The 24,998-nt window shown below is 45.7% G+C and overlaps 1 protein-coding gene and 1 long non-coding RNA gene across 2 annotated transcripts; both read left to right on the forward strand.

Annotated features, from left to right (window-relative positions):
- On the forward strand, positions 1-24,998 carry LOC309360019 (tumor necrosis factor receptor superfamily member 1A-like). Its single transcript, XM_081894528.1, has 10 exons — positions 1-142; positions 6,530-6,731; positions 12,229-12,357; positions 13,229-13,375; positions 14,999-15,083; positions 15,874-15,947; positions 17,457-17,579; positions 19,914-19,951; positions 20,074-20,200; positions 23,033-24,998. The coding sequence occupies exons 1-10, from the start codon at positions 104-106 to the stop codon at positions 23,299-23,301; spliced, it is 1,233 nt and encodes a 410-aa protein (XP_081750654.1). The 5' UTR covers positions 1-103; the 3' UTR covers positions 23,302-24,998.
- On the forward strand, positions 861-4,404 carry LOC309360421. Its single transcript, XR_014164131.1, has 3 exons — positions 861-884; positions 3,746-3,936; positions 4,373-4,404. It is a non-coding gene; the product is annotated as an uncharacterized lncRNA (long non-coding RNA).

Below are 24,998 nucleotides of genomic sequence, written 5' to 3' on the forward strand. Positions count from 1 at the left end.
ATTGCCCGGCCAGCGGGGTTCGCTCCCTCGGCCCGAGAGAGGCCTGGTCTGAGGAGACGGAGCCGGGCCTGGTCCGCAGATGCTTTGAGCGGGGCCCGGCGCCATGGCCCCGCTGGGGCTCTTCCCAGTCTTAGTGGCCGTGGTAAGTCAGCAACTCGGGGCGGGGGGGGGAAATGGGTCAGGAAAATGTCCGTGTTTTCCGTGTGAGCAGAAAAGGCTGAAGTCCTGGAAGCGACATAAGGCGAGGAAGCCTCGCAGCTCAGCAGTTCCGGGCAGTCGGGTCCCTGAGGCGAAGGCAGCCGCCGCCTCAGATTTCGGCTCGAAAGGGGAGTTTTGGGACTCCCTCCTCCGCTGCTTCTCCTCCGGAGGCTCTTTGCTTCCCGAAAAACCTCTTCAGGCCTCGGCCCCATTGGCAGGGTGCGGCCTCGCTCTCCATCTAGGCCATGGAGGAGTTTTCTTTTCTTTGGCTTCCTTGCTTTGCCCCACATGGAATAATAATAATAATAATAATAATAATAATAATAATAATAATAATAATAATAATAATAATAATAATTCGTCATCTCTGGGCGGCTTCCAACAAAACACTAAAATACAAGAACCTGTTAAACATTGAAAACTTCCCTAAACAGGGCTGCCTTCAGATGTCTTCTAAAAGTCTGGTACAGTGATTGTTGTTGTTGTTGTACAGTGATACCTCAGGTTAAGAACTTAATTCGTTCCAGAGGTCCGTTCTTAACCTGAAACTGTTCTTAACCTGAAGCAACACTTTAGCTAATGGGGCCTCCTGCTGCCGCTGCCCGATTCTTGTTCTCATCCTGAAGCAAAGTTCTTAACCCGAGGTACTATTTCTGGGTTAGCAGAGTCTGTAACCTGAAGCATCTGTAACCTGAAGCGTATGTAACTCAAGATACCACTGTAGTTATTTTTCTCTTTGACATCTGATGGGAGGGCGTTCCACAGGGCGGGCGCCACCACCAAGAAGGCCCTCTGCCTGGTTCCCTGTAACTTGGCTTCTCGCAGCGAGGGAACCGCCAGAAGGTCCTCGGCGCTGGACCTCAGTGTCCGGGCAGAACGATGGAGGTGGAGACGTTCTTTCAGATATACAGGGCTGAGGCCATTTAGGGCTTTAAAGGTCAGCACCAACACTTTGAATTGTGCTCGGAAACGTACTGAGAGCCAGTGTTATGTGGTCTCGGCGGCCGCCCCCAGTCACCAGTCTGGATTAGTTGTAGTTTCTGAGTCACCTTCCAAGGTAGCCCCACGGAATTGCTTAGCGAGCGGCTCCTGGCAGCCTTCGAAACTCCCCTTCTTCCAGGCGCATTTTGCGACAGGGAGTCTCATTCAAAGGCCCGTTTCCGAGCTCTGGGTGCAGGATTTCAGATTAAAACTGCAGAGTGGAAGGAAAGGAGGAGCTTTTTCTGCCTCCCCACTTCCAGCTCCTCTCTGAAGACCAGAGAAGAGACCCTCTTGAGAATACAGTGATACCTCGGGTTAAGTACTTAATTTGTTCCGGAGGTCCGTTCTTAACCTGAAACTCTTTTTAACCTGAAGCACCACTTTAGCTAATGGGGCCTCCTGCTGCTGCTGTGCCGCCGGAGCCCAATTTCTGTTCTCACCCTGAAGCAAAGTTCTTAACCTGAAGCACTATTTCTGGGTTAGCGGATTGTGTAACCTGAAGCGTCTGTAACCCGAGGTACCACTGTATTAACAGGGTGGGCAGGGGAAGGACTAAGCCCAGGGTTCCCAACATGGGTCAGATGCCCCACAGGGGGGCGATTTGATTTTTAAGGGAGGCAATTCGAGAATGAGTTGTTGTTGCTGTTGTTGTTTAGTCATGTCCAACTCTCCATGGACCAGAGCACACCAGGCACTCCTGTCTTCCACCACCTCCCGCAGTTTGGTCAAACTCATGCTGGTCACTTCGAGAACACTGTCCCACCATCTCCTCCTCCGTCGTCCCCTTCTCCTTGTGCCCTCCATCTTTCCCAACATCAGGGTCTTTTCCAGGGAGTCTTCTCTTCTCATGAGGTGGCCAAAGTCTTGGAGTCTCAGCTTCAGGATCTTTCCTTCCAGTGAGCACTTAGGGCTGATTTCCTTCAGAATGAAGAGGTTTGATCTTCTTGCAATCCATGGGACTCTCAAGAGTCTCCTCACACCATAATTCAAAAGCATAAATTCTTTGGCGATCAGCCTTCTTGATGGTCCAGCTCTCACTTCCATACATCACTACTGGGAAAACCATAGCTTTAACTATACGGACCTTTGTTGGCAAGGTGATGTCTCTGCTTTTTAAGATGCTGTCTAGGTTTGTCATTGCTTTTCTCCCAAAAAGCAGGCATCTTTTAATTGAGTTAGACTAAGTTAATGGCCTTTTAGGCTTCCTCCACGTGAATAAGAGTTCGCATTTTGAATATAGTTGTACCAAATCGGCTCCCGGAAGTGAGCGTTCCGGTTTTTGAATGATTTTCAGAAGCCGAATGTCTGGTGCGGCTCCCGTGGCTTCCGATTGGAAGCTCCTGCAGCCAATCAGAAGCTGCATTTTGGTTTCCGAACGTTTTGGAAGTCGAACAGAATTCCGGAAAGGATTCCGTTTGACTTCCAAGGTATGAGTGTAATAAGAATTATATGTCACGGGGGAGGGCATCAGGGTTTTAGAGATTCTTAGGTGGGGCATCCCCCCCCCCCAAGATTGGGAACCACTGGACTAAACCATGTGAAAAATGAACATAATATTTTAGTTGCAGTTCGTTCATTTTCAGCTTTGTATTCTTGTTATAAAAAAAGCACACCCAGAGAATCTGTTGTTGCGCCCGTAACCTAGGCTTAAGGTGCCATTTAGCTCCTAGTCTTCATATCTCAGTTTCTAACACTGGCTGCTAGGCATGCTGTTTCTTTCCTTCCCCTAACTTTTCACTTTTCTCCTCCTTCTCCTTCAGGATCCAATTATGACAACTCAGGGCTGGCACCAGCATCTGCTATATTCTTTGCGGAGAGAACTTGATAGCACAGCTGGTTTAGAAATGTAGTAAATGAAATATTTTTGACACAAGGCCAGGATCTATTGCTTTGAAACTCGGTAATGGAAAGCTCTTTATTTCCGGCCGAAGTAAAATAGTGATAAAATAATCTAATACCAATACTTCAGAACCAAACTCATGTTGAGGCATGACATGTAACTCTGATTAGGAAGTGAACTCCATTGATTCAACAGCAGACAGAAGTTTAAGAACTGATCAATTCCTGGATATAAAAAGGTCAGGATACGATTTCCAGAATTACAGAATAGTCATAGGAAAACATGTTCCAGGCCCAGGCAGTGTAGGTTATGTCAGGATCAGGTCAATAATTCACATGGGGTCTACTGCTACAGAGCCCTGAGAGCATTTCCAAGTGTCTCACATAATAGCCTTTGTATACCTCCTGGAATTTTCACTTATCTACTGCTGTTTTAGGACATTCTTGTTTTGTTTTGTTTTTAAACCCAGCACTAACCGAAACCTGACATTATGGTTAAAATTAGGGAAACTAAGTGTTTGAGAAGCCTTACAGTCGCTTCAGAATTTGCATTGCTGTGGTTAGTTTCTTCGTGTGCCACCTCCAAGAGGTCCAGAGGGTGACAAAGTGAGAACAGGCCTTTTCTGCGGTGGCTCCCTGTTTGTGGCATGCTCTGTCCAGGGAGGCTCACCTGGTGCTTTTGTTACATAGCTTTAGGCGCCAGGTGAAAACGTTTCTCTTCAACAAGGCCTTTGGCTGATTAACAATATGCATATCCTTTTAAATGAGTTTGTGGAAGGGAGGTTATTGGTTCATTTTGGTTTTTCTTTTATTATGTATTTTGTGTTTTCATTTTGCAATTTTAATGTTGTGAACTGCCCTGTGATCTTCAGAGAAAGGACAGTATGCATTAATAAATAACAACAATAGTAATAATTTGTTGTTGTTGTTTAGTCGTTTAGTCGTGTCCGCCTCTTTGTGACCCCCTGGACCAGAGCACTCCTGTCTTCCACTGCCACCCGCAGTTTGGTCAAACTCATGCTGGTAGCTTCAAGAACACTGTCCAACCATCTCGTCTTCTGTCTTCCCCTTCTCCTTGTGCCCTCCATCTTTCCCAGCATCAGGGTCTTTTCCAAGCAGTCTTCTCTTCTCATGAGGTGGCCAAAGTCTTGGAGCCTCAGCCTTAGGATCTGTCCTTCCAGTGAGCACTCAGGGCTGATTTCCTTCAGAATGGATAGGCTTGATCTTCTTGCAGTCCATGGGACTCTCCAGAGTCTCCTCCAGCACCAGAATTCAAAAGCATCCATTCTTTGGCGATCAGCCTTCTTTATGGTCCAGCTCTCACTTCCATACATCACTACTGGGAAAACCATAGCAGTAGTCATAAAAATGATAATAGACAGCATAGTGCTGCGTGGTATTGCTTCTCTTCAGACCCTGTTTCTTACAACACAGAGAATAGCCAGAATACAGTGGTACCTCGGGTTACAGACTCTTCAGGTTACAGACGCTTCAGGTTACAGACTCTGCTAACCCAGAAATAGCGCTTCAGGTTAAGAACTTTGCTTCAGGATAAGAACAGAAATCGGGCTCCGGCAGCACAGCGGCAGTAGGAGGCCCCATTAACTATGGTGCTTCAGGTTAAGAACAGTTTCAGGTTAAGAACAGACCTCCAGAATGAATTAAGTTCTTAACCCGAGGTACCACTGCATAGTTCCCGTCTCACACCCAGCTGCTCCCTACATCTTGACTGCTCATTGGCAGTAGTAACAACATCTCATAGTGGTCATTTACACATTGAGGGAATCTGGAGGTAAATGGACCTGCTGTCTGCCTGGAAAACGAATATCATGTGCTGGTGGCATCAAATTAGTTGGGGTTTGCTCCGAACTGTTAAATGAGGGTAGGGACCCCTTAAGTAACCTCCATGCAGATCATTCTTTGTAGCATTTATCCCTATTGGGGTGTGGGTGGAATGACTGCCTTTTAGTGTTAAAGAACAGGCAAGCTGTATCTCTGATCTTAACACTGTGGTTGTGTTATCTCACTAAGGTGGTGAGATAAAAGGTTCCTCTGTCTGCTTTTTTAGAGACCGCTTTCTGAAGCAGGCAAAGCACTTGATTTCTCAATTTGATCTACTTCCCAATCAGAGCTGGGTAGGAGGGAGCTGGCACACATCTTGCAGCTTCTCAGGTCTTCTTCTTCGAGCCCTGGCAGCATATACATCAATAATATAATAAAAACAAAACATATTCTTTTAAAAAACCATTGATTTTTATCCACCCTGATGCATCTATATTTTGGTCACAGACCGATCAGCAAACGTCTGTATTCAGGGTGTATTAAAAAATAGTATATAAATGGGACAGCTCAAAGTGCTAATTGTTGGCAATGTTACTAACTACGGAAGAATCCTTATGTTTCTGTTCCTTGGATTCAGAATCCAAGCAACAATTAGCATTGTGACCAATCTGCATTATACTGCTCGCCCTTGCTCTAATGTTTAGTTGAGGTTGCGCATGTTACATGGAACAGCCATTACCAGTCTGAATAATGTTTTCCTAATCACCTGAGAGAGATATTGTACTTTACAATCCATTATGGAGGGGTGAAACTAGGTTTTCTTTCACCCCAGGTCAAAGACTCAGTTTGGCACACACACCGCATGCACATTTGTGCGCGCGCACACACACACAGGCTGGGAGCCTCAGTGGTGCCCCTCTGGGGGCTTCACTCGTGGCAAAAAACCAATTCTACCCCCCCCCATAGCTACAGCACTGCAATATGTTAAATAATACCGTATTTTTCTGTGTACAGTGGTACCTCGGGTTACATACACTTCAGGTTAGAGACACTTCAGGTTACAGACTCCGCTAACCCAGAAATAGTGCTTCAGGTTAAGAACTTTGCTACAGGATGAGAACAGAAATCGTGCTCTGGCGGTGCGGCAGCAGCAGGAGGCCCCATTAGCTAAAGTGGTGCTTCAGGTTAAGAACAGTTTCAGGTTAAGAACGGAGCTCTGGAACGAATTAAGTACTTAACCTGAGGTACCACTGTATAACTCACACCCATGTATAAGACGCCCCCTGTTTTTGGGGATTCCAGATTAAGAAAATGGGGGGAGATTGTTGAGCTTTTTTTGGGGGGGGGACTGGCAAAAATTGCTCACCTGCTTGACCTGCGCTGCCACTCGCACACGTTGCCGCTTATCGTCTGTCCCCTCGTCAGCAGAAGACGCCAATCGCCCGCCCAATTGACGCAGCAGCAGCAGCCAATCAACACCTGCCCTTGCTGCAGCCACCAATAACACACCCAATAGCCGCAGACAATCTCTGGCCTGCAGCAGCTGCCAGTCACACATCCCCCCAATGCACTATCTGTGTATAAGACAACCCCAAATTTTTTACCTTATTTTTTAATTTAAAAAACCCCTCGTTTTATACACAGAAAAGTACGGTATTTCGTGAAGGCTGAAGTTGAGCCTTTTTTTAAAATGAAAAGCAGTTTGCTTATTTATTCTTTTTCTTTGCAGGTCAACTTGAACCTCATTTGGACAGAAAGTGGGGGATCATTGCGGGTAACCCTGAACCCTATTACGAAACCTGTCCCTGCAGCAGTTGTGGACAAGGATGCCTTCCTGCACTCCAGCAGTAAACAAAAGAGGGAGCTGAAATGCTCAATAGGACACTATCTTCACCCAAATAAAACTCACTGCTGCCTTAGATGCCACAAAGGTATGACAGAGTGTAAAACAGAGTAATAACGATGAGTTGTGATTTCCTATTTTTGTGTGCCCCTGATTCGGTCAAGAATCCAGCTTTTGAAAAATGCACTTTTTATTTTCCCCCACTTCAACTCAAATATACAGTGGTGCCCCGCAAGACGAATGCCTCGCAAGACGAAAAACCCGCAAGACGAAAGGGTTTTTCAGTTTTTGCGTCGCTTCGCTAGACGAGTTTCCCTATGGGCTTGCTTTGCAAGACGAAAGCCCGTAGGGAAATATCCGGGGACCTCTTTTAAATGCTGGCGGTGGGGAGCAAAGCCTTCCCCCCCCCCGGACTTCAGAAGAGGTCCAGGAAGGCCGGCGGGGGCGAAAGGTTTTGCTCCCCACCGCCAGCATTTTAAAAGCGGTCCGGGATAGCAGGGAAGCACTTCCCGCTATCCCGGACGGCTTTTGAAGGCAGGCGGGGGGGAGCAAAGACTTTTGCCCCCCACCAGCCTTCAGAAGAGGTCCGGGACCTCTTCCGAAGGCGGGCAGGGGGCAAAAGTCTTTGTCCCCCCTGCCTGCCTTCCAGGACCTCTTCTGAACGCTGGTGGGGGGGCAAAAGTCCCGGGGCGATTTAAAAGCCTCCGGACGGCTTTTGAAGGCAGGCGGGGGGGAGCAAAGACTTTCCCCCCGCCCGCCTTCATAAGAGGTCCTGGACCTCTTCCGAAGGCGGGCGGGGGGCAAAAGTCTTTGTCCCCCCCTGCCTGCCTTCCCGGGGGCTTTTAAATCGCCCCGGGACTGTCTTAAATCATCTTAAAATCATCAAGTTTGCTGATGACACTACGGTGGTGGGGCTCATTTCAGGAGGGGATGAGTCCGCCTATCGGGACGAGGTGGAGCGGCTCTGTGTTTGGTGTGGAGAGAACAATCTGGCTCTTAATACGGCTAAGACCAAGGAATTGGTGGTGGATTACAGGAAAAAAAAGGCGGACATTCAGCCCTTGTATATCAACGGGGAACGGGTGGAGAGGGTGGCGGAATTCAGGTTTTTGGGAGTGACTATCGATCAGGGCATGACTTGGAGCGCAAATACCACTGCTCTGGTGAAGAAGGCCCAGCAGAGAATTTATTTCCTCAGACTTTTAAAGAAGAACAATCTGAGTGAGAGACTGCTGGTGTCCTTCTACCGAGGCTCCATGGAGAGCATTCTCACATACTGTATTTGTGCTTGGTTCTCCAGTTGTACAGCTAGGGAGAGGAAGGTGCTCCAGAAGGTCATAACCACAGCCCAAAGGATTATTGGTCATCCTCTCCCATCTTTGGAAGAACTGTACGGTTCCCGTTGTCTTAGGAAAGCAAACAACATCCTGCAGGATTCATCTCACCCGGGATACAGTCTGTTTGCACTACTGCCTTCTGGCAGGAGATATAGAAACATCAAGTCAAGGACAAATAGACTGAAAAATAGTTTCTATCCAAGAGCTGTGGCCTTTTTGAATGCTGTAACTCGATAGTGTGACCTGGGAGTTTGATGGGTGTGGGTGTGGCTGGAATGTGGTTTGTTTGGTTGTTGTTGTTGTTTTGCTTTTGTTGTTTTTTAAGGGATGGCATCCAATTTCGTTGCACTTGTGCAATGTTGCACTTGTGTAATGACAATAAAGAATCTATCTATCTATCTATCTTAAATCGCCCCGGGGCTACCTTCGCTGCTGCCCGCCAGCATTTTAAAAAACCTCGGGCCAGCGGAGAAGTCCTCTGCTGTCCCGGGGTTTTTTTAAAATGCTGGGGGTGGGAAGAAAAGCCCTTGTCCGCCCCCCCCCCCCAGCCTTCAGAAGAGGTCGGGGGACAGAGTGTCCCCGGACCTGGTCTGAAGGCGGTTTCCATAGGAACGCATTAATTAATTTTCAATGCATTCCTATGGGAAACCGTGCTTCGCAAGACGAAAGAACTTGCGGAACGAATTAATTTAGTCTTGCGAGGCACCACTGTAATTGAATCGCAGTGAAAAGCAATAGCTCCGCTGGAGTAAACCAAAATATGGTATACACTTGTAACGAGTGAGTTATTGCAGCTGGTTGGGAACTGCTAGGGTAGACAGAAGGAAGATAGCCTTTTTTTGGCAACAGTTGTGCCCTTTTATCCTATCTCACCAGAAAACTAGATAAATCTAACCTAAAAAATAGATAAAGCTGAGATTCCATATACAATTATTGTATTTTTTCTCCAATTGCAATTTCCATATACAATTATCGTATTCCATATACAATTATCGTATTTTTCGCTCTTGCACCCGAGCAAAGAACGCACCTAGTTTTTAGAGGAGGAAAACAAGCAAAAAAAAAATCTGAATCTGAAGGGGGAAGCCCGGGGTTTCCCTATAAAGCCCCGGCATCCCCAAGCTAGAACAGCGAGGCGCTGCGCAGCACTCCGCCTCACTGTTCTGGCTTCATCGACAGCCTTTCAAGCCTCTGCAGGGCAGCGGGGTGCCTTCACCCCGCTGCCCTGCGGAGGCTTTGCGCAGCCATCCCCAAGCTAGAACAGCGAGACGAAGGGCTGTGCAGCGCTCCGTCTCGCTTTTCTGGCTTCGGGGACAGCCTTTCAAGTCTCCACAGGGCAGCGGGGTGCCTTCACCCCACTGCCCTGCGGAGGCTTTGCGCAGCTAACCCTGAAGTCTTTGGAGCACAGCGCGAGGTCCCGCTGCACTCCAAAGGCTTCAGGTGGCTATCCCTGAAGCCTGGAGAGCGAGAGGGGTCGGTGCGCACCGACCCCTCTCGCTCTCCAGGCTTCAGCGAAAGCCTGCATTCGCCCCATAGGACGCACACACATTTCCCCTTCATTTTTGGAGGGGGGAAATTGCGTCCTCTATAGCGAAAAATACGGTAGTCTTGGTTTGTGCTTTCCGTTGGGCACGTGGATTGCTGATGGGGCCAGGGTTGGGGGAGTCCCTGGCTATTTGAAATTCAGACAAAGGAAATGTCCGACCTATGCTCTTACCAAGGTAAACGGTAGTGGTGGTGCTTACCCCACCGTAGCATTCCCTTAAATCCATCCTACTCAGCAACTGTTGGCTTTATTTTGATATCAGTAACCAAAGCTTGCTCCAATAACTTTTAGACCTCAGACTGATGCAGGAGTAAAGGAGGAAGTGATACTTGGACATTAGTTGCAATTCTTCCTCCTTTAGCCGCTCAGCGAACGGGTGAATACATTACTAATTTGCATGATTTATTCAAATATTTCAATACAAATGGCTAGCTGTCCTTTTACCACACTTGCTTGGCACACATACCGCTTTTCACACCTGCAAACTACTTCCCTGTGTTCATTGTATATGTTTTCAGAACACAGACAACCGTGAGTGATTGAGCTCAAATCTGCTAGGGGAACAGTTTCTCCTTGTGTCCCTCAGTTTCTTCTTCTGGAGGGCAAACGGTTGTACAGCTGGCTAGAAAGTAGAATGTTTTCCAAATTTAGCAGAGAGCAGTATGAGTATCTTCTGTCAAGACTGTAAAGCAACTTTGCAAGGTGTTCTAGAAACAACAGACATGAAATCAGAGATTTTCCAGAAATTTAGTTATATTGAGAAAGTATTATGAATACTCGGTAGCTAACTGTGAAGGCTGTGGCAGAGAGAGGACAGAACGAGAAGGAATGCTGGAATGAAGCTGTACAATGGATTGCTTTGGCTTCCGGGCTGCGGGGAAGGATGGAATTGTTTTCAGAACAGAAAAGCTGCAGGGGGAGAGACAGTGGAAATTATTCATTTCCTTCCTTTCTGCACAAGGATAGGAAGAAAATGGTAGCTTTCTTTCTTATCCTCTCTCAGAGCAGAAGGGGCAGGGATCCTTAGCATCAATGTAAATCCGAAAAGAATTGTAGAATCATAGAACTGTAGAGCTGGATGGGATCCAAGGGTCATCTAGTCCATGGGTAGGCAAACTAAGGCCCGGGGGCTGGATCCGGCCCAATCGCCTTCTAAATCCAGCCTGTGGACAGTCCAGAAATCAGCGTGTTTTTTACATTAGTAGAATGTGTCCCTTTTAATAATAATAAATTAAAATGTATCTCTGGGTTATTTATGGGGCATAGGAATTCATTCCCCCCCCCCAAAAAAATATAGTCCACCCCCCACAAGGTCTGAGGGACAGTGGACCGGCCCCCTGCTGGAAAAGTTTGCTGACCCCTGTAGTCTAACCCTCTGCAATGCAGGAATCTCAGCTAAAGCATCCATGACGGATGGCCATCCAACCTCTGCTTAAAAACCTCCAAGGATGGAGAGTCTATCCCAAGGGAGTCTGTTCCACTGTCTAACGGCTCTTGCTATTAGAAGAAGGTTGAATTAGAAGAAGGTTGTTAAGAGTTAAGGTTGTTAAGAGTTGTGGTTGCCAGGGTTTGTGGATGCCAGATTCTCCATAATTCCTGGGTCTGATAGGTGTTAGAATTTAATCAATTCTTGGAGTGTTAAAAAGGCTGCCAGACACAGGATTTAGCCAACTGTGGTCTAAACCACTGAGCCTCCTGGGCTTGCCCATCGGAAGGTTGGTGGTTTGAATCCCCGTGATGGAGCGAGTTCCCGTTCCTCTGTCCCAACTCCTGTCAATCTAGCAGTTCAAAAGCACGCCAGTGCAAGTAGATAAATAGGTACCACTGTGGAGGAAGGGTAAATGGCATTTCTGTGCGCTCTGGCTTACGTCATGGTGTTCCTTGCACCAGAAGCGGTTTGGTCATGCTGATCACATGACCTGGAAAGTAGCCTTGGATTAGACTTAACCGTCCAGGGGTCCTTTACCTTTATATCATAAGGACATCCCAGTCTCTGCTGTACCTCATTTCCAAAGCATTTCCCTGGGTAAAGCATGCCTGGAACTCCCTGCAATCTCGCACCACTGCAGAGATTGGAGGTGGCATGCCAAAAATTAAGACCGTATTCCTACTGAAGTCAGTGGGACAGACTTCTGAGTTTGAATCCCAGGCTACAGCTGTGGGAGAAGCAAGACTCTCTTGGAGTGTGGTGCTGTTGTTGTTTAGTCGTTTAGTCGTGTCCGACTCTTCATGACCCCCTGGACCAGAGCACACCAGGTACTCCTGTCTTCCACTGCCTCCCGCAGTTTGGTCAGACTCATGCTGGTAGCTCCGAGAACACTGTCCCACCACCTCGTCCTCTGTCGTCCCCTTCTCCTTGTGCCCTCCATCTTTCCCAACATCAGGGACTTTCCAGGGAGTCTTCTCGTCTCATGAGGTGGCCAAAGCCTTGGAGCCTCAGCTTCACCTCTTGGGGTGTAATGTTGGTTAAAATGCAAGCTGCAACTCCAAGCAGTGGTTTTAGACAGCAGCCTAAGCCACCCCGTAGGACTGGGTTGGGGAGTGATAAAAAGTAGGGCTGGGTTGAACCTGGGGCATTTTGTATATAAATCACATGCTGTTGTACCATTGAGCTACTGAAACTTTCATTCTATGCTCAGCCTTGCATTCCTTTTCTCACTGAATGACTTTTTCCTGCTTCCTCTTGGATAATTCTTTTGCAGGAACTTTCGTTGCACAACACTGTTTAGACTCTGATAAGGCGACCAGGTGCTCAGTATGCTCTGAGGGTTCCTTCATTGATGGAGATAATAGCTCTGAGCAGTGTCGCGGATGCCGACGCTGCCGTCCAAGTAAGTCGTTTCTCTGTGTGGGTTCATGTCTCTGTGTTGGATAGGGATAAGCAGCAGCGAGGAAATGGAAAAATTACTAAAAATTCCATTTCACAAAAAAATGGAATCATTCCTTCTTGGGATTCTAACTGATATTATTCCAAAAGAAAGATTAAAATTATTTCTCTATGCAGTGACGGCAGCCAGGGTATTAATAGCCAAGCACTGGAAGGGTGACCATATACCAGCTAGAGAAGAATGGCTACAAAAGCTGAGCAAGTATACTAGGAACTTGCTAAGTTGACTGAAGCCTTAAGGAACAAGTCAAATAAAATAGTCCGGAAAGAAAGGGAATGCCTAAATACCTACCTATCGAGTCAAGGATTTAACAACCAAGATTTGGTTGTGTTTAGAATAAACCTGTAAGTGGGAAAATGTCTCCTTATACCAAGATAAGGAATATATTGAAATACAGAGAAATTGTTTTAGTTATAGGAAATGAACCACTGTGAGGTCGATGGAAGTCAAAAACCCCAAAGTCCTGTATAATAAAAAGAGATCGACCCCAGAAGGGTCAGCATCTTGGTAGAGAAATGACATTCTGGGATGTCTATTATACTTTCCTTGTTTTATACTTATGTTCTTACTTTTTGCATTTGCTCTGTTTTCTTTATTTTTTATTTTTTGTATTCAGTTGAAATGTTTGTATACTTTGTTTCGTTTGTATCTGCATAAGAATTCAATAAAAAATTAAATAATAAAAATAAAAAAGTGGCAGTGAAAGGCCCCTGCATTGGGAATGTTGAATATGTGTATTGACTTTAGTTTACTTGTTTCTTGAGCATTAATGGCCCACATAGAATTAACCAACACTTCCTCTCTTTCTGCTTAGCCTTTGGACAAATAGAGATATCCAAATGTACCAGTGAGCATGACACAGTTTGCGGTTGCGGCAGTGATCAATATCAAAGTAGCCACAGTGATGAATTCATGTGCAAGAATTGCAGTGCTTGTCTCAATGGAAGAATCAAGCTGGCTTGTGAGTGCAGTAGGACAGAATCAATGTCTTAAAAAAATGACTTGATGAATAAATTCATTCATAGTAGGAACAGAGACTCTCACCCCTACAGCAAAGCTGTGCATCTGTCTTTGGTGCAAGCTGTGTGTGCTGGCAAACTTGAATTCCTTCAACTCTCCATGTCCTATAATATTGGGTTTTCCTTATTTTTACCCCTCCCTCTCTTCTCCAGCTTTATGTATTTCTTTTAATGTGATATGTCCTTAAGCCCAGCACCCTTAAAGCAGTATTAAATTTGAATGCTGGTGATGGTGATGTATTTATATAGTGCTCTGTATACAGTCCTTAAAATTTCACCTGTTAACTTTCTGAAGATGCTTCTTAAGCAGAGAATGTTCTCTGAAACATGCTTTGTCCTTGTTCTTAACCTCAGCATACAACTGCAAGCGCATCAAATTACCGGTATATTTCTGCACTTATTCTGACTGCAGGATGTACCTACTCCTGGCTTGGTACTAAAAAACAACAACACCTAGAAACTTACAGAAGATGCCCTTGATGCCACACATGGAGAGCACCACTTTGTCTACCCCTGGCCTAGAATTTTGAGCTCCCCTGCTGTGTTTACCGTATTGGCCCAAATATAAGCCGCCCTTTCCCCCAAAATTCCGACCGTGAAAAGTTAAAGTGCAGCTTAAATTTGTGACATTACAAAAACTGGCTTTTATGATATCGCTCCTGAAACAAACATACGGTAAAACGGAACAAAAACAATGCTTTATTGCCAATTTGCAAGCTCGAGACTGTTCATTTGCCATTTATGGGTGTAAGCGACTGTGGAATTGTAGAATTGAATTGTTATTTGCGATTTTAGCAATTGTACGGTAACTTTTGCGGCCTTTAATCAAAGGCTTAAATTGGCTCGGAGTTACAGTTCTATTAACAGCAGAGATTTTCAGCCTGTATCCTAATTTTAAGGGAGTGGTTTATATTCAGGTATTTTTTTTTCCTTCCCCACCCTTGAATTTTGAAGCTGCGGCTTATATTCGGGCCCATACTGTAATTGTGAAATTAAATTGTGAACAGATTTTTTCTCTTAGAACCATTCTGTTAATTCACCCATTCTCTTTTCGCCCTACAGAGGGCACAGTTGAATGTGTTGACACAGGAGATCTGTGATCAGGACCTCCTGCAATTTGTTCCTAATGTAACAACAACACTGGCCCTGATTCAGATCAGGAGCATAGTGCTGGGAAAAGATGCTGGCTCCTTCTCATGCCCTCTGATTCTTCTTCTCCAGAGCTGTTTTCTTGATTAAAATCCCATCTCTGAAGCTATTGTTTTCCCCAAGAGGAAAAAATACACAGGTATTGTCTGAGAACCTGTTATGTCTCCGCCTGTAAATTGGCCCCACAGTTATCAATGGGAAAACCACTGCATATGGGAAATGTGGATCAGATTTTGGCACCCTACTGCTGTTGCTGAATTGCCTTTAAAGCCACAAGTGATCCTGAATGTGGAACTTCTGCATCACATCTAACTTGTCCCCAGATAATAAACACCGCTTAGGTGCTACTGTGTTTGAGTGAGATCCAAATCACTGAAATAAAATATATCCTTCTCTCACTTATCTTTTCTTTCTAGGTACCAAATTCAGTGATACATTATGTGAGTGTCGCTCTGGATACTTTCTCCAAAAAGATGAAAACAAGTGCTACCCATGCAGCAGGTGGGGAAAATCTTGTTATCTGCATTTTCTCAGTCACACAAAAAGTAAAGGCAGCCATGCAGGTCCATAAGGAAAAAACCAAAAAATACAAAGTCTGTATAAGGCCACACCTTTATTACACCAACTGAAATGTCACAGAATAGTATGCAAGATCCTGACCTCCCCAGAACTCTCCGTTCTCCAAGTAGAGTGTCAAGGGGGCAATGAAATAGGAGGAACTTTAGTGCTATACAGTGGTACCTTGGTTCTCAAACTTAATCCATTCTGGAAGTCCGTTTCAAAACCAAAGCGTTCCAAAACCAAGGCACGCTTTCCCATGGAAAGCAATGCAAAATGGATTAATCTGTTCCAGACTTTTAAAAGCAACCCCTAAAACAGCCAATTAACATGAATTTTACTAACGAAAGCATGGCTCCATAAATGAAAGCAATAAACGATGTACTGCAGTCACACAATCAATCAGTAGCTGAACTGGGTTCCACACAGTCACAAAAAAAGAGCCACAAAAACAAAAATGCAAAATAAATAGCAAAAACAGACAGACCTCAGTGTAACACTCAAATCGGAAGCGCAGCACTCGAAACAGAAGTGTGGCACTCAAATTGGAAGCATAACACTCAAAGCGAAGCACGTTCAGCTTCCGAAAAATGTTCACAAACCGGAACACTTACTTCCAGGTTTGCAGTGTTTGGGTTCCAAGTTTGAGTTCCAAGGCGTTTGAGAACCAAGATACCACTGTAAAGTAGTATTTGTCTCCTGTGCAACTGAGACCCACTTTTTCCTATTTCAGCTGCAATGAGAAAGAAGAATGCAAGTTGGACTGCGACTATTTCGATGAAGTGATAAAGCCAGAAAATAACCCACGTAAGTTCTGGAATAATACTTGGACAACACTCCAGGTCTCTCTCTTTAGCCCTTGATACAATCCACAGCAACAACTTTTACCAGCTCTGCTTCAGACCTCAATTGTTCTTGCATGGCTGGCAGAGGCACCAACTTCCAAGGGACAAGGGGGGGGTGACGTCATGTGAGGCGTGGTGTCAGGAAGAGCCGGACTCCTGGGTGTAGCAGTTGCCTCCCCTAGATCAAGTAAAACAATACAAATACTTAAGTAACTGACCAACCACCTCACTTCTGCCCTGCTTAACAAAAGTCCTGCCCCCTCTAACAAAAATCCTGGCTATGCCCATTGCTGGGGTAGAACTGAATGCAGCTGGTCACGGCTCCTCCTCCTCCTCCTCCTGTGGGATCTGCTTCCTTATTCCTTCTCCTCCAATTCAGGAGGAGGAGAAGAAGCCAGTCACTGGAGTGCTCGGTTCCGCCCTTGGCCTCTTCCTCCCACTTTGAACATGGGGAGGAGGGTCCCAAAGGGCTTGGCCCCTAGGAGAGGGCACGCCTGATGACTGGAGAGTGTCCTTGAACTTTGACATCATTTACTTGTGTGGATGGAGGATAGAGAGGGGGGGTCTAGAAAGAAACCGACAGAACAAACTTAAAATGTACATTTGTTACTCCACCCATTTACGCCTCTGGCGCCATCCACTGTTAGCATGTGAACCCCCCCCCCCCCGATGCTTGTGCTTGGACTACTGCAATGCACTCAATGTGGGGCTACCTTTGAAGGTGACCCGGAAACTGCAACTAATCCAGAATGCGGCAGCTAGACTGGTGACTAGGAGTGGCCGCAGAGACCATATAACACCAGTCCTGAAAGACCTACATTGACTCCCAGTACGTTTCCAAGCACAATTCAAAGTGTTGGTGCTGACCTTTCAAGCCCTAAACGGCCTCAGCCCTGTATATCTGAAAGAACGTCTCCACCCCCATCGTTCTGCCCGGACACTGAGGTCCAGCTCCGAGGGCCTACTGGCGGTTCCCTCACTGCCAGAAGTGAGGTTACAGGGAACCAGGCAGAGGGTTTTCTCAGTAGTGACGCCCACCCTGTGGAACGCCCTCCCAACAGATGTCAAGGAAATAAATAACTACCTGACTTTTAGAAGACATCTGAAGGCAGTCCTGTTTAGGGAGGTTTTCAATTTTTGATGTCACGTTTTCATTTATATTTTGTTGGAAGCCACCCAGAGTGGCTGGGGAAACCCAGCCAGATGGGCGGAGTATAAATACATTATTATTATTATTATTATTATTATTATTATTATTATTATTATTATTATGCAGAAGAGATTGCAGACCTCAGGCTGAAAAAGGTTCCCTACTCCTGCTCTCTAATACCTGACATTGAATTCACTTTCCAATCATTGATCTCCACGCCACATTTGCCTCTGTGCTCTAGCTATCCTATCCATCTCTTTGCACCTGTTTTCCTATCCTTCCAGACCCTATCTTCTATATTATGCTTATTTTTCCTTACAGACCTAGCACTTCTACTCACTATAATAGTCATTTTATTCGTAACTGTCTGTATATTGGTGTTGGTGAACATACTTCGCAAACGATCCTGTCAGAAGAGGTTCAGCTCCACTTTCTGTCCATATGGTGAGTATATCACTTGCCTGTTGGAGGATCCAGATTAGGAAAAGCCTGTGGTTTCAAAGCTGAGCAAGGGGAGACTTGCAAAGGGCTTTAAGGCAGCTCCCATGCTCCTGTTTTTAACCTCTGGAAGCACAAACAGGAGCAGCGTGTGCAGGGTGACATGCTGTCTTAAAGCCCTTTCTAAAAACTCTCTGTGAGGCAACTGCTCCTCTTTTCCTTCAAATATTGGAGAGAGCAGATGGGTGGGGAGTATGTGGGGAACTTGCAAATGCTTTGAGTCCCAGCGCTCATGCTTGATCCCCCAGAGGCTCAGATGGATGGCCGAGGGTGGTGGTGTGCTGTCTTATAGCAAAATCTTTTTGAAGCAGCCTCTTCCCCTTCTTTCAGTGAATGGTGAGCAGAATGACTCCACCGTGCCCTAGAGCTGCCCAACTGCTTGCTCTAGTGTTTAAAGGAGAAGAGAGGGGCTGCTTTAAGGAGCGTGGGTTCCCCCCCAAAGGACTTTCCCTTTGCAAAGGTGCTTTTCAAAGCAGCTCTGCTTTAAGCAGGCAGTTCCCACATAAGCACACAGCTTATACCTGTGGCCGCCACTGTGCCAGCCATGGACACAATGACACCTTTGAGAACTACCTTCTAGGCCCCTGTGGTGATGTCGCCCCTTTAAGACTGATTTATGTGAATAGGTTAGAATTTAAGAAATAGTGAGCTTACATACAGCTGTCTCCCGTTAAGGCTTCAAGGCCGGTGTCACAGGGTAATTGGGTGGAAGAGGTGAATGTCCATGGTCTAAGTTCCCATAAAACCTGGGTTGGTTGGAGCTCTCGCCAGTCAGCCAGGCATCTATTTGGGCTTTTGACAGCATCTTGTTCCTACTGAAATTTAAGTTTAAGCATTTATGTTAATTAGCTGGATAAGTTAGTGTTTGTTGTTTTCTTACCTTCTTAGCTATTTTTAATCTCTGCAATTATTTGCTGTTTCTCTCAGAGTTTTGTTTTAGTAAAGTCACTGTATGATATTATGAAATTTGGTCTGGTCTGGGTTCCTGAACCCTTAAATTTTGACCACGCTTTTTGGAGCAAGAGTAATCCACTGCAGCCCCTGCTGCTCATTGATGCAATTTTCATAATTTCATAAGATTATGAGATCAGGTACCTTTTTCTCCTTTAAAAATACATGTAGTGGATAAATTAGTTGAGAGACGGACAGACAGACAGGTTCTTTCCCATTTTCTCTTTCAGTTCTAAGTGCTTCTCAAGGCTCAGATTGACAGCTGAGCAGGTATCTAGAAAGTAGGAGGGGAAGGGGAACAATCTGGTAGACTGGATGGAGGAAAACAGAGTAAGAGGGTTGAGAGGGGACAAGAGAAGAATTCAGGTTGCCACAGAAATTGGGAGAGAAAGAGAATGGAGTGTCAGAGAGAAAAAAATCACAAGTGGTCTCCAGTAAAACAGATCTTCTTGAAATTGTAAAATTTTTCCATGGGTTCCCTTCCCTCCCACTTCCATCACCATCAGATCACAGATCAAGTGCTCTCCAGCCCTGATATGAATCCAAAGTACATTTGGAACCTCATAATGTTTTTAAAGCTATCATCAAATCATAGGCCACTTCTGTTTGTTGGTGGTCTTCGTGCTATGTAAAAAAAGCTGTGAAGATCCATGAGAATCTGTGCCTTGGATCAGTAATAATATTATTTATACCCTGCCCATCTGGCTGGGTTTGACCAGCCACTCTGAGCGGCTCCCAACAGAATTAAAAGCACAATAAACCATCAAACATTAAAAACTCCCCTAACAGGGCTGCCTTCAGATGTCTTCTAAAAGTCAGATAGTTGTTTATTTCCTTGACATCTGATGGGAGGGCGTTCCACAGGGCTGGCACCACTACCAAGAAGGCCCTCTGCCTGGTTCTCTGTGTTCTTGTGGTGCTGGCAAGCACAGGATCTGCCATCTTTACTGTGCAGGCTACCCAAGTAAGCTTTAATTTGATGTGCTTTTGGTGGGGCTCCAGGTAAAATCCTGCAAAATCAAGAAGATCCAACATTTACCCAGACCTTTCAAAAATTCCAAAAAGTTTGGCTTATGACCCAACAGTCTGCAATGCCTCCAATATCTCTGTAGCCTAGTTATACGTACTCCAGTTCCTTTAGTGAAGTGAATATAAGCAGAACTCTGGTCTTCAACACAACCCTGGCTGTTAAATGCATCCAGTAGCTAGTATCTGCCACCATTTGTGTTTGCTAAAGAATCATCTAGCTGTCTATTAGCTTGACAATAACAATAAAGCTAATTTTTTCTTTTGATGGCTGTAAAATAATTTATTCTGGGATTTTTTCAGCTTCAAATCTGCAGCCAACAAGTGAACCTTCCCCAGAGGTAAGTTGTTGCAAAGGTTTCTAAAGTTCCTCTAAACCTCAGGATTGTTTGCAGTTTATGCCTAGCTTTCTTATTTTCTAAGTTCAGCCGACTGCATGCTTGACGTTTCTCTTCTTCCTTAGGTGGTAGAGAAAGGAAAAGGCACATTTCTGGAACAAAACCAGACAGACAATCTTTTGCCACTGAAAGCCACACCAGCTGACCTCCCAGATTGTGTAAGAGTGGCAGGAGAGACACAAATCTCGGATCGTGAGTGCATCTTAATTTCAGAAATAAAACGTGGGCAGCGGGCGGGGGGAAGAATATGTGAGTTATGTGTGCATTGCTCCTATAAAGGTGTGTTTGTGTGTGTGTGTGTGTGTGTGTGTGTGAGAGAGAGAGAGAGAGAGAGAGAGAGAGAGAGAGAGAGAGAGAGGGAGAGAGGGAGAACTATTGCCTGCATCAAAAACCCAGGAAGGTGCTAAAATCCTGAATTTGAATGTTACAAAGAAATCCAGAAAAGCGGAATGCCAGTTGCTGAGAACCTTGTGGGGAAAGCACTGCTGTACTTAAGTCTTGTTTGTGGGCTTCTGGTTGTCCACTGTGAGAACAGGATTCGGGAATAGAAGCACCCTTGCCTGATCCATCAGAGCCCTTATTTTCTTAAGTGCAGCTATCTGGTTATATGGGGCATTGCAGATTGCTCATGTTTCACTACAGTGGTACCTTGGTTCTCAAACTTCATCAGTTCCAGAAGTCTGTTCCAAAACCAAAGCATTCCAAAACCAGGGCACGCTTTCCCATAGAAAGTAATGCAAAACGGATTAATCCATTCCAGACTTTTTAAAACAACTCCTCAAACAGCAATTTAACATGAATTTTACTATCTAACGAGACCATGGATCCATAAATCCATAAAGGAAGCAGTGGTGTGTCCACTCTTTAAAAAAACTTCATTAGATCCCTTAGACCTATCCAATTACCGCCCAGTTTCAAATCTTCCATACCTGGGTAAGGTAATTGAGAGAGCGGTTGCTGAACAGCTTGGTAGGTTTCTGGAGGAAACATCGGCATTAGATCCATTTCAGTCCGGTTTCCGTCCTGGTTTTGGGACGGAGACGGCTCTGGTTGCCCTAACAGATGATCTCCGTAGACAACTGGATCGAGGCGGGTCAGGACTGCTGATCCTTTTAGATTTGTCAGCAGCCTTTGACATGGTCGATCATGATCTTCTGGACCACCGCCTCGCAGACGTGGGGATACAGGGCATAGCCCGTAACTGGTTGTGCTCTTTTATCTCTGGTCGGGGACAGAGGGTGGCACTAGGGAGGGAAATGTCGTCGCGCCACTCCTTGGTGTGTGGAGTGCTCTATCTGCTGATGGATGGCCACACTGACTCGGCCCCGAACCACTGACCAGATGTTTGGAAGCTGTGGCTGGATGGTTTCGTGGGAGCCGATTGGAACTAAATCCTTTGAAGACAGAGGTCCTATGGCTAGGTCGGGATGGCATGGGGATGAGGGACCAACTCCCTTCTCTTGCGGGGGCCCAATTAGTGCCATTGCCTTCCGTTAAGAGTTTGGGTGTAATCCTTGACGCCTCCCTTTCCATGGAGGCGCAAGTTACAGCAACAGCCAAGGCGACATTTTTCCACCTTCGCCGCATCAAGCAGTTGGTCCCTTACCTTTCCCGCCCCGACCTGGCCACAGTGATCCATGTGACGGTCATCTCCAGGCTTGACTACTGTAATTCGCTCTATGCGGGGCTGCCCTTGAAGCTGTCCCAGAAACTCCAGCGGGTACAGAATGCTGCAGCGAGGCTCCTCACGGGGTCTCTGCCATGGGAGCATATTCACCCAGTGCTTTTCAAGCTGCACTGGCTCCCGGTGGAGTACAGGGTCAGATTTAAGGTGCTGCTTTTGACCTTTAAAGCCCTTCACGGCCTTGGACCCTCGTACCTACGGGACCGCCTCTCCTGGTATGCCCCACGGAGAGCCTCAAGGTCCATAAATAACAACACCCTAATGGTCCCAGGCCCTAAGGAAGTTAGATTGGCTTCAACCAGAGCCAGGGCCTTTTCAGCACTGGCTCCGGTCTGGTGGAACGCTCTGCCTCATGAGACCAGGGCCCTGCAGGATCTGATTTCTTTCTGCAGGGCCTGTAAGACAGAGTTGTTCCCCCTGGCCTTTGGCTTGGAGCAAATATGATTCCCTCCCTCTCTTTTCCCCCCCTTTCTTTTCCTTCTCCTCCTGCGATGAGGCTACATTTTAATATTTTAATGTTCCATTATTTTAATGTTGTATTTTATTTTTGTTTTTAAGTTGTAATCATTCATCTTGTTTTTATTATTGCTTGTAAGCCGCTCTGAGCCCGGCCTTGGCTGGGGAGGGTGGGGTATAAATAAAATATTATTATTATTATTATTATTATTATTATTATTATTATTATTATTATAAATGAAAGCAATAAACAATGTATTGCAGTCACACGGTCAATCAATCAGTAGCTGAACTGGGTTCCACGCAGTTACAAAAACCAAACAAAAAGAGCCACAAAAACAAAAAACCCCAAAATAAATAGCAAAAACAGACAGACCTCAGCGTAACACTCAAAATGGAAGTGTGGCACTCAAAAAGGAAGTGTAACTCTCAAAACGGAGCACGTTCAGCTTCCGAAAAAGGTTCGCAAACCGGAACACTTACTTCCGGGTTTGCAGTGTTTGGGTTCCAAGCTGTTTGAGTACCAAGGCGTTTGAGAACCAAGGTACCATTGTATTTCACGTTTGTCATACAATGAATGTGCTATTAGGGAAACATGGCTGTCTCAGAGAGCAGTTTTTCAATAATAGGGAGAATGGAAATAATTTTTGTTACTGACAATTTATACTACGCTAGGGTTTCCTAAATGTGGGTGTTTTTGGACTACAACTCCCATCATCCTTAGCTAGCAGGACCAGTGATCAGGGACGATGGGAATTGTAGTTCAAAAAAACAGCCGGCGGCCCAAGTTTGGGAAACCCTGACACAGACCAAATACTGGGAGGTGGGCAGAGCATAACTCTCACAGCATCACTTGATATCTCCTTTGTTCCTTTTGCCCCTAGGTCCTGAAGTTTTGTACTCTGTGGTGGATCAAGTACCGCTGACCCGGTGGAACGAATTTGTGCGGCGCCTGGGGCTGAATGAAATTTCAATAGAGAGGATTTATGCCGAGCATCGGCACATTCGGGAAGCCCAATATGTCATGCTGAGACAATGGAGGCAGCAAGCAGGCCATGGGGCCACTGTAGAGCGCATTTGTTATGTCCTCAACCAAATGGAGATGAGTGGCTGTAGTGAGACTATTCAGGAGGTTCTGTCCAACCTGCCTTAGATGTACTGCATCAGTACTCACTCACACCAAGCACAATCACCTCTTGATGACTTGTCGCATCATGGTGGATTGTGTGCTTGAATGTGCCATTGTGCCATAAACAGAACTTGTAGGTGTATTACCTCCAACACAAACGTTTTTTTCAATGGAGTAAGCTCACTGTGTTCCATTCATAAACATATGTGCCTGAAACAGGTTCTTCTTCCCATCCCTGCCAAGTCTAGGCCCTCCTTTCAGAGGGCTTATCCATTCTTCCTTTTGTCCTACTGTTTCCTCACCCAGCGGAAACTGCTCTTTAGCTTGTAATTGGAGCAAATGGCAATCTGGTTTTCCGCGGTTCTTATCGATCTCTTAAAGAGTGGGTTTTCTTGGAAAGGAGAGGGGCAAACGGCAAACCACTTGGACCCATGCTTTCTAGGCATGGCACAAGCAGAAGCATGTTCAAGCCCAGTTAGATTTTGGCCTCTTCACTTGCTTGTCATCTACTTTATTCTTCTTTTTTGTAGAGACTGAAAAGCAACTTAACCAAGTATGTTTCTGAGCACAGTTCAAAGTGTTGGTGCTGATCTTGAAAGCCCTAAAAGGCCTCGGCCCAGTAGACCTGAAGGAGCGTCTCCACCCCCATCGTCCAGCCCAGACACTGAGGTCTAGCGCTGAGGGCCTCACTGCGAGAAGTGAAGCTACATGGAACCAGGCAAAGGGCCTTCTCGGTGGTGGCGCCCGCCCTGTGGAACGCCCTCCCTTCAGATGTCAAGGAAATAAACAACTACCTGACTTTTAGAAGACATCTGAAGGCAGCCCTTTTTAGGGAAGTTTTCAATGTTTGATGTTTTATCGTGTTTTTAATATTCTGTGGGGAGCCGCCCAGAGTGGCTGGGGAAACCGAGCCAGGTGGGCGGGGTATAAATAATATTTTTTAAAATTAAATGTTCTACTTTATGAGAACTTCGTGAGAATGTCTCTTAAATGAATACTCCCAGCCTTTTCTGATCCAGGACTCTTTCAATCGCAACCAGTTTGAATGTGTGTTGGGGTTTTTTTAAAACAAATGTATATGTTCATTTTCATATATTTGTGCTGTCTCTCTTTCTGCCTCCCACAAGGTCTTCTTCAGAGCATGCGTACACTACAGACATCTTGGTTAACTGTGGTTCCTTTTGTGTATGGAGCATTGGGAATTGTCCTTTGGAGCACTAACAGACCATTTTAGCTCATGTAAATTGGCAGAAAGACATTAGAATCAAAGAATCGAAGAGTTGGAAGGGACCCAAGGGTCATCTAGTCCAACCCCCTGCAATGCAGGAATCTCAGCTGAAGCATCCAGGACAGATGGCCATCCAAGCTTTGCTTAAAAATCTCCGAGGAAGGAGAGTCCACAACCACCCAAGGGAGACTCTTCCACTGTCTAATAGCTCTTACTGTCAGAAAGTTTTTCCTGAGGTTTAGTCCGAATCTCCTTTCTTCTAACTTTAAGCCATTGGTTAGAGTCCTACCCTCCAGAGCAGGAGAAACAAGCTTGTTCCCTCTTCCATATCTCCTTTCAGTCTCCTCTTTTCCAAGCTAAACATACCCAGCTCCTTCAACCGTTCCTCATAAGGTTCAGCCTTTATAGAACTAGCATAAACAAGTAGCCGTAATCTTGCTCTAAATCTTTGCTTGTCTTTCGCACCATCATATTCTTTCTCTCTCTTTTTTTT

Source organism: Podarcis melisellensis (genome assembly GCF_964234715.1).
Source record: "Podarcis melisellensis genome assembly, chromosome: 17".
NCBI classification, from domain to species: Eukaryota; Metazoa; Chordata; class Lepidosauria; order Squamata; family Lacertidae; genus Podarcis; species Podarcis melisellensis.

Coding starts and splice junctions, on each gene's coding strand:
- LOC309360019 (XM_081894528.1), top strand. CDS start 104: ATGGCCCCGCTGGGGCTCTTCCCAGTCTTAGTGGCCGTG. Junction 17,580..19,913: donor CTCCACTTTCTGTCCATATG/GTGAGTATATCA, acceptor GGATTTTTTCAG/CTTCAAATCTGCAGCCAACA. Junction 20,201..23,032: donor AGAGACACAAATCTCGGATC/GTGAGTGCATCT, acceptor TTTTGCCCCTAG/GTCCTGAAGTTTTGTACTCT.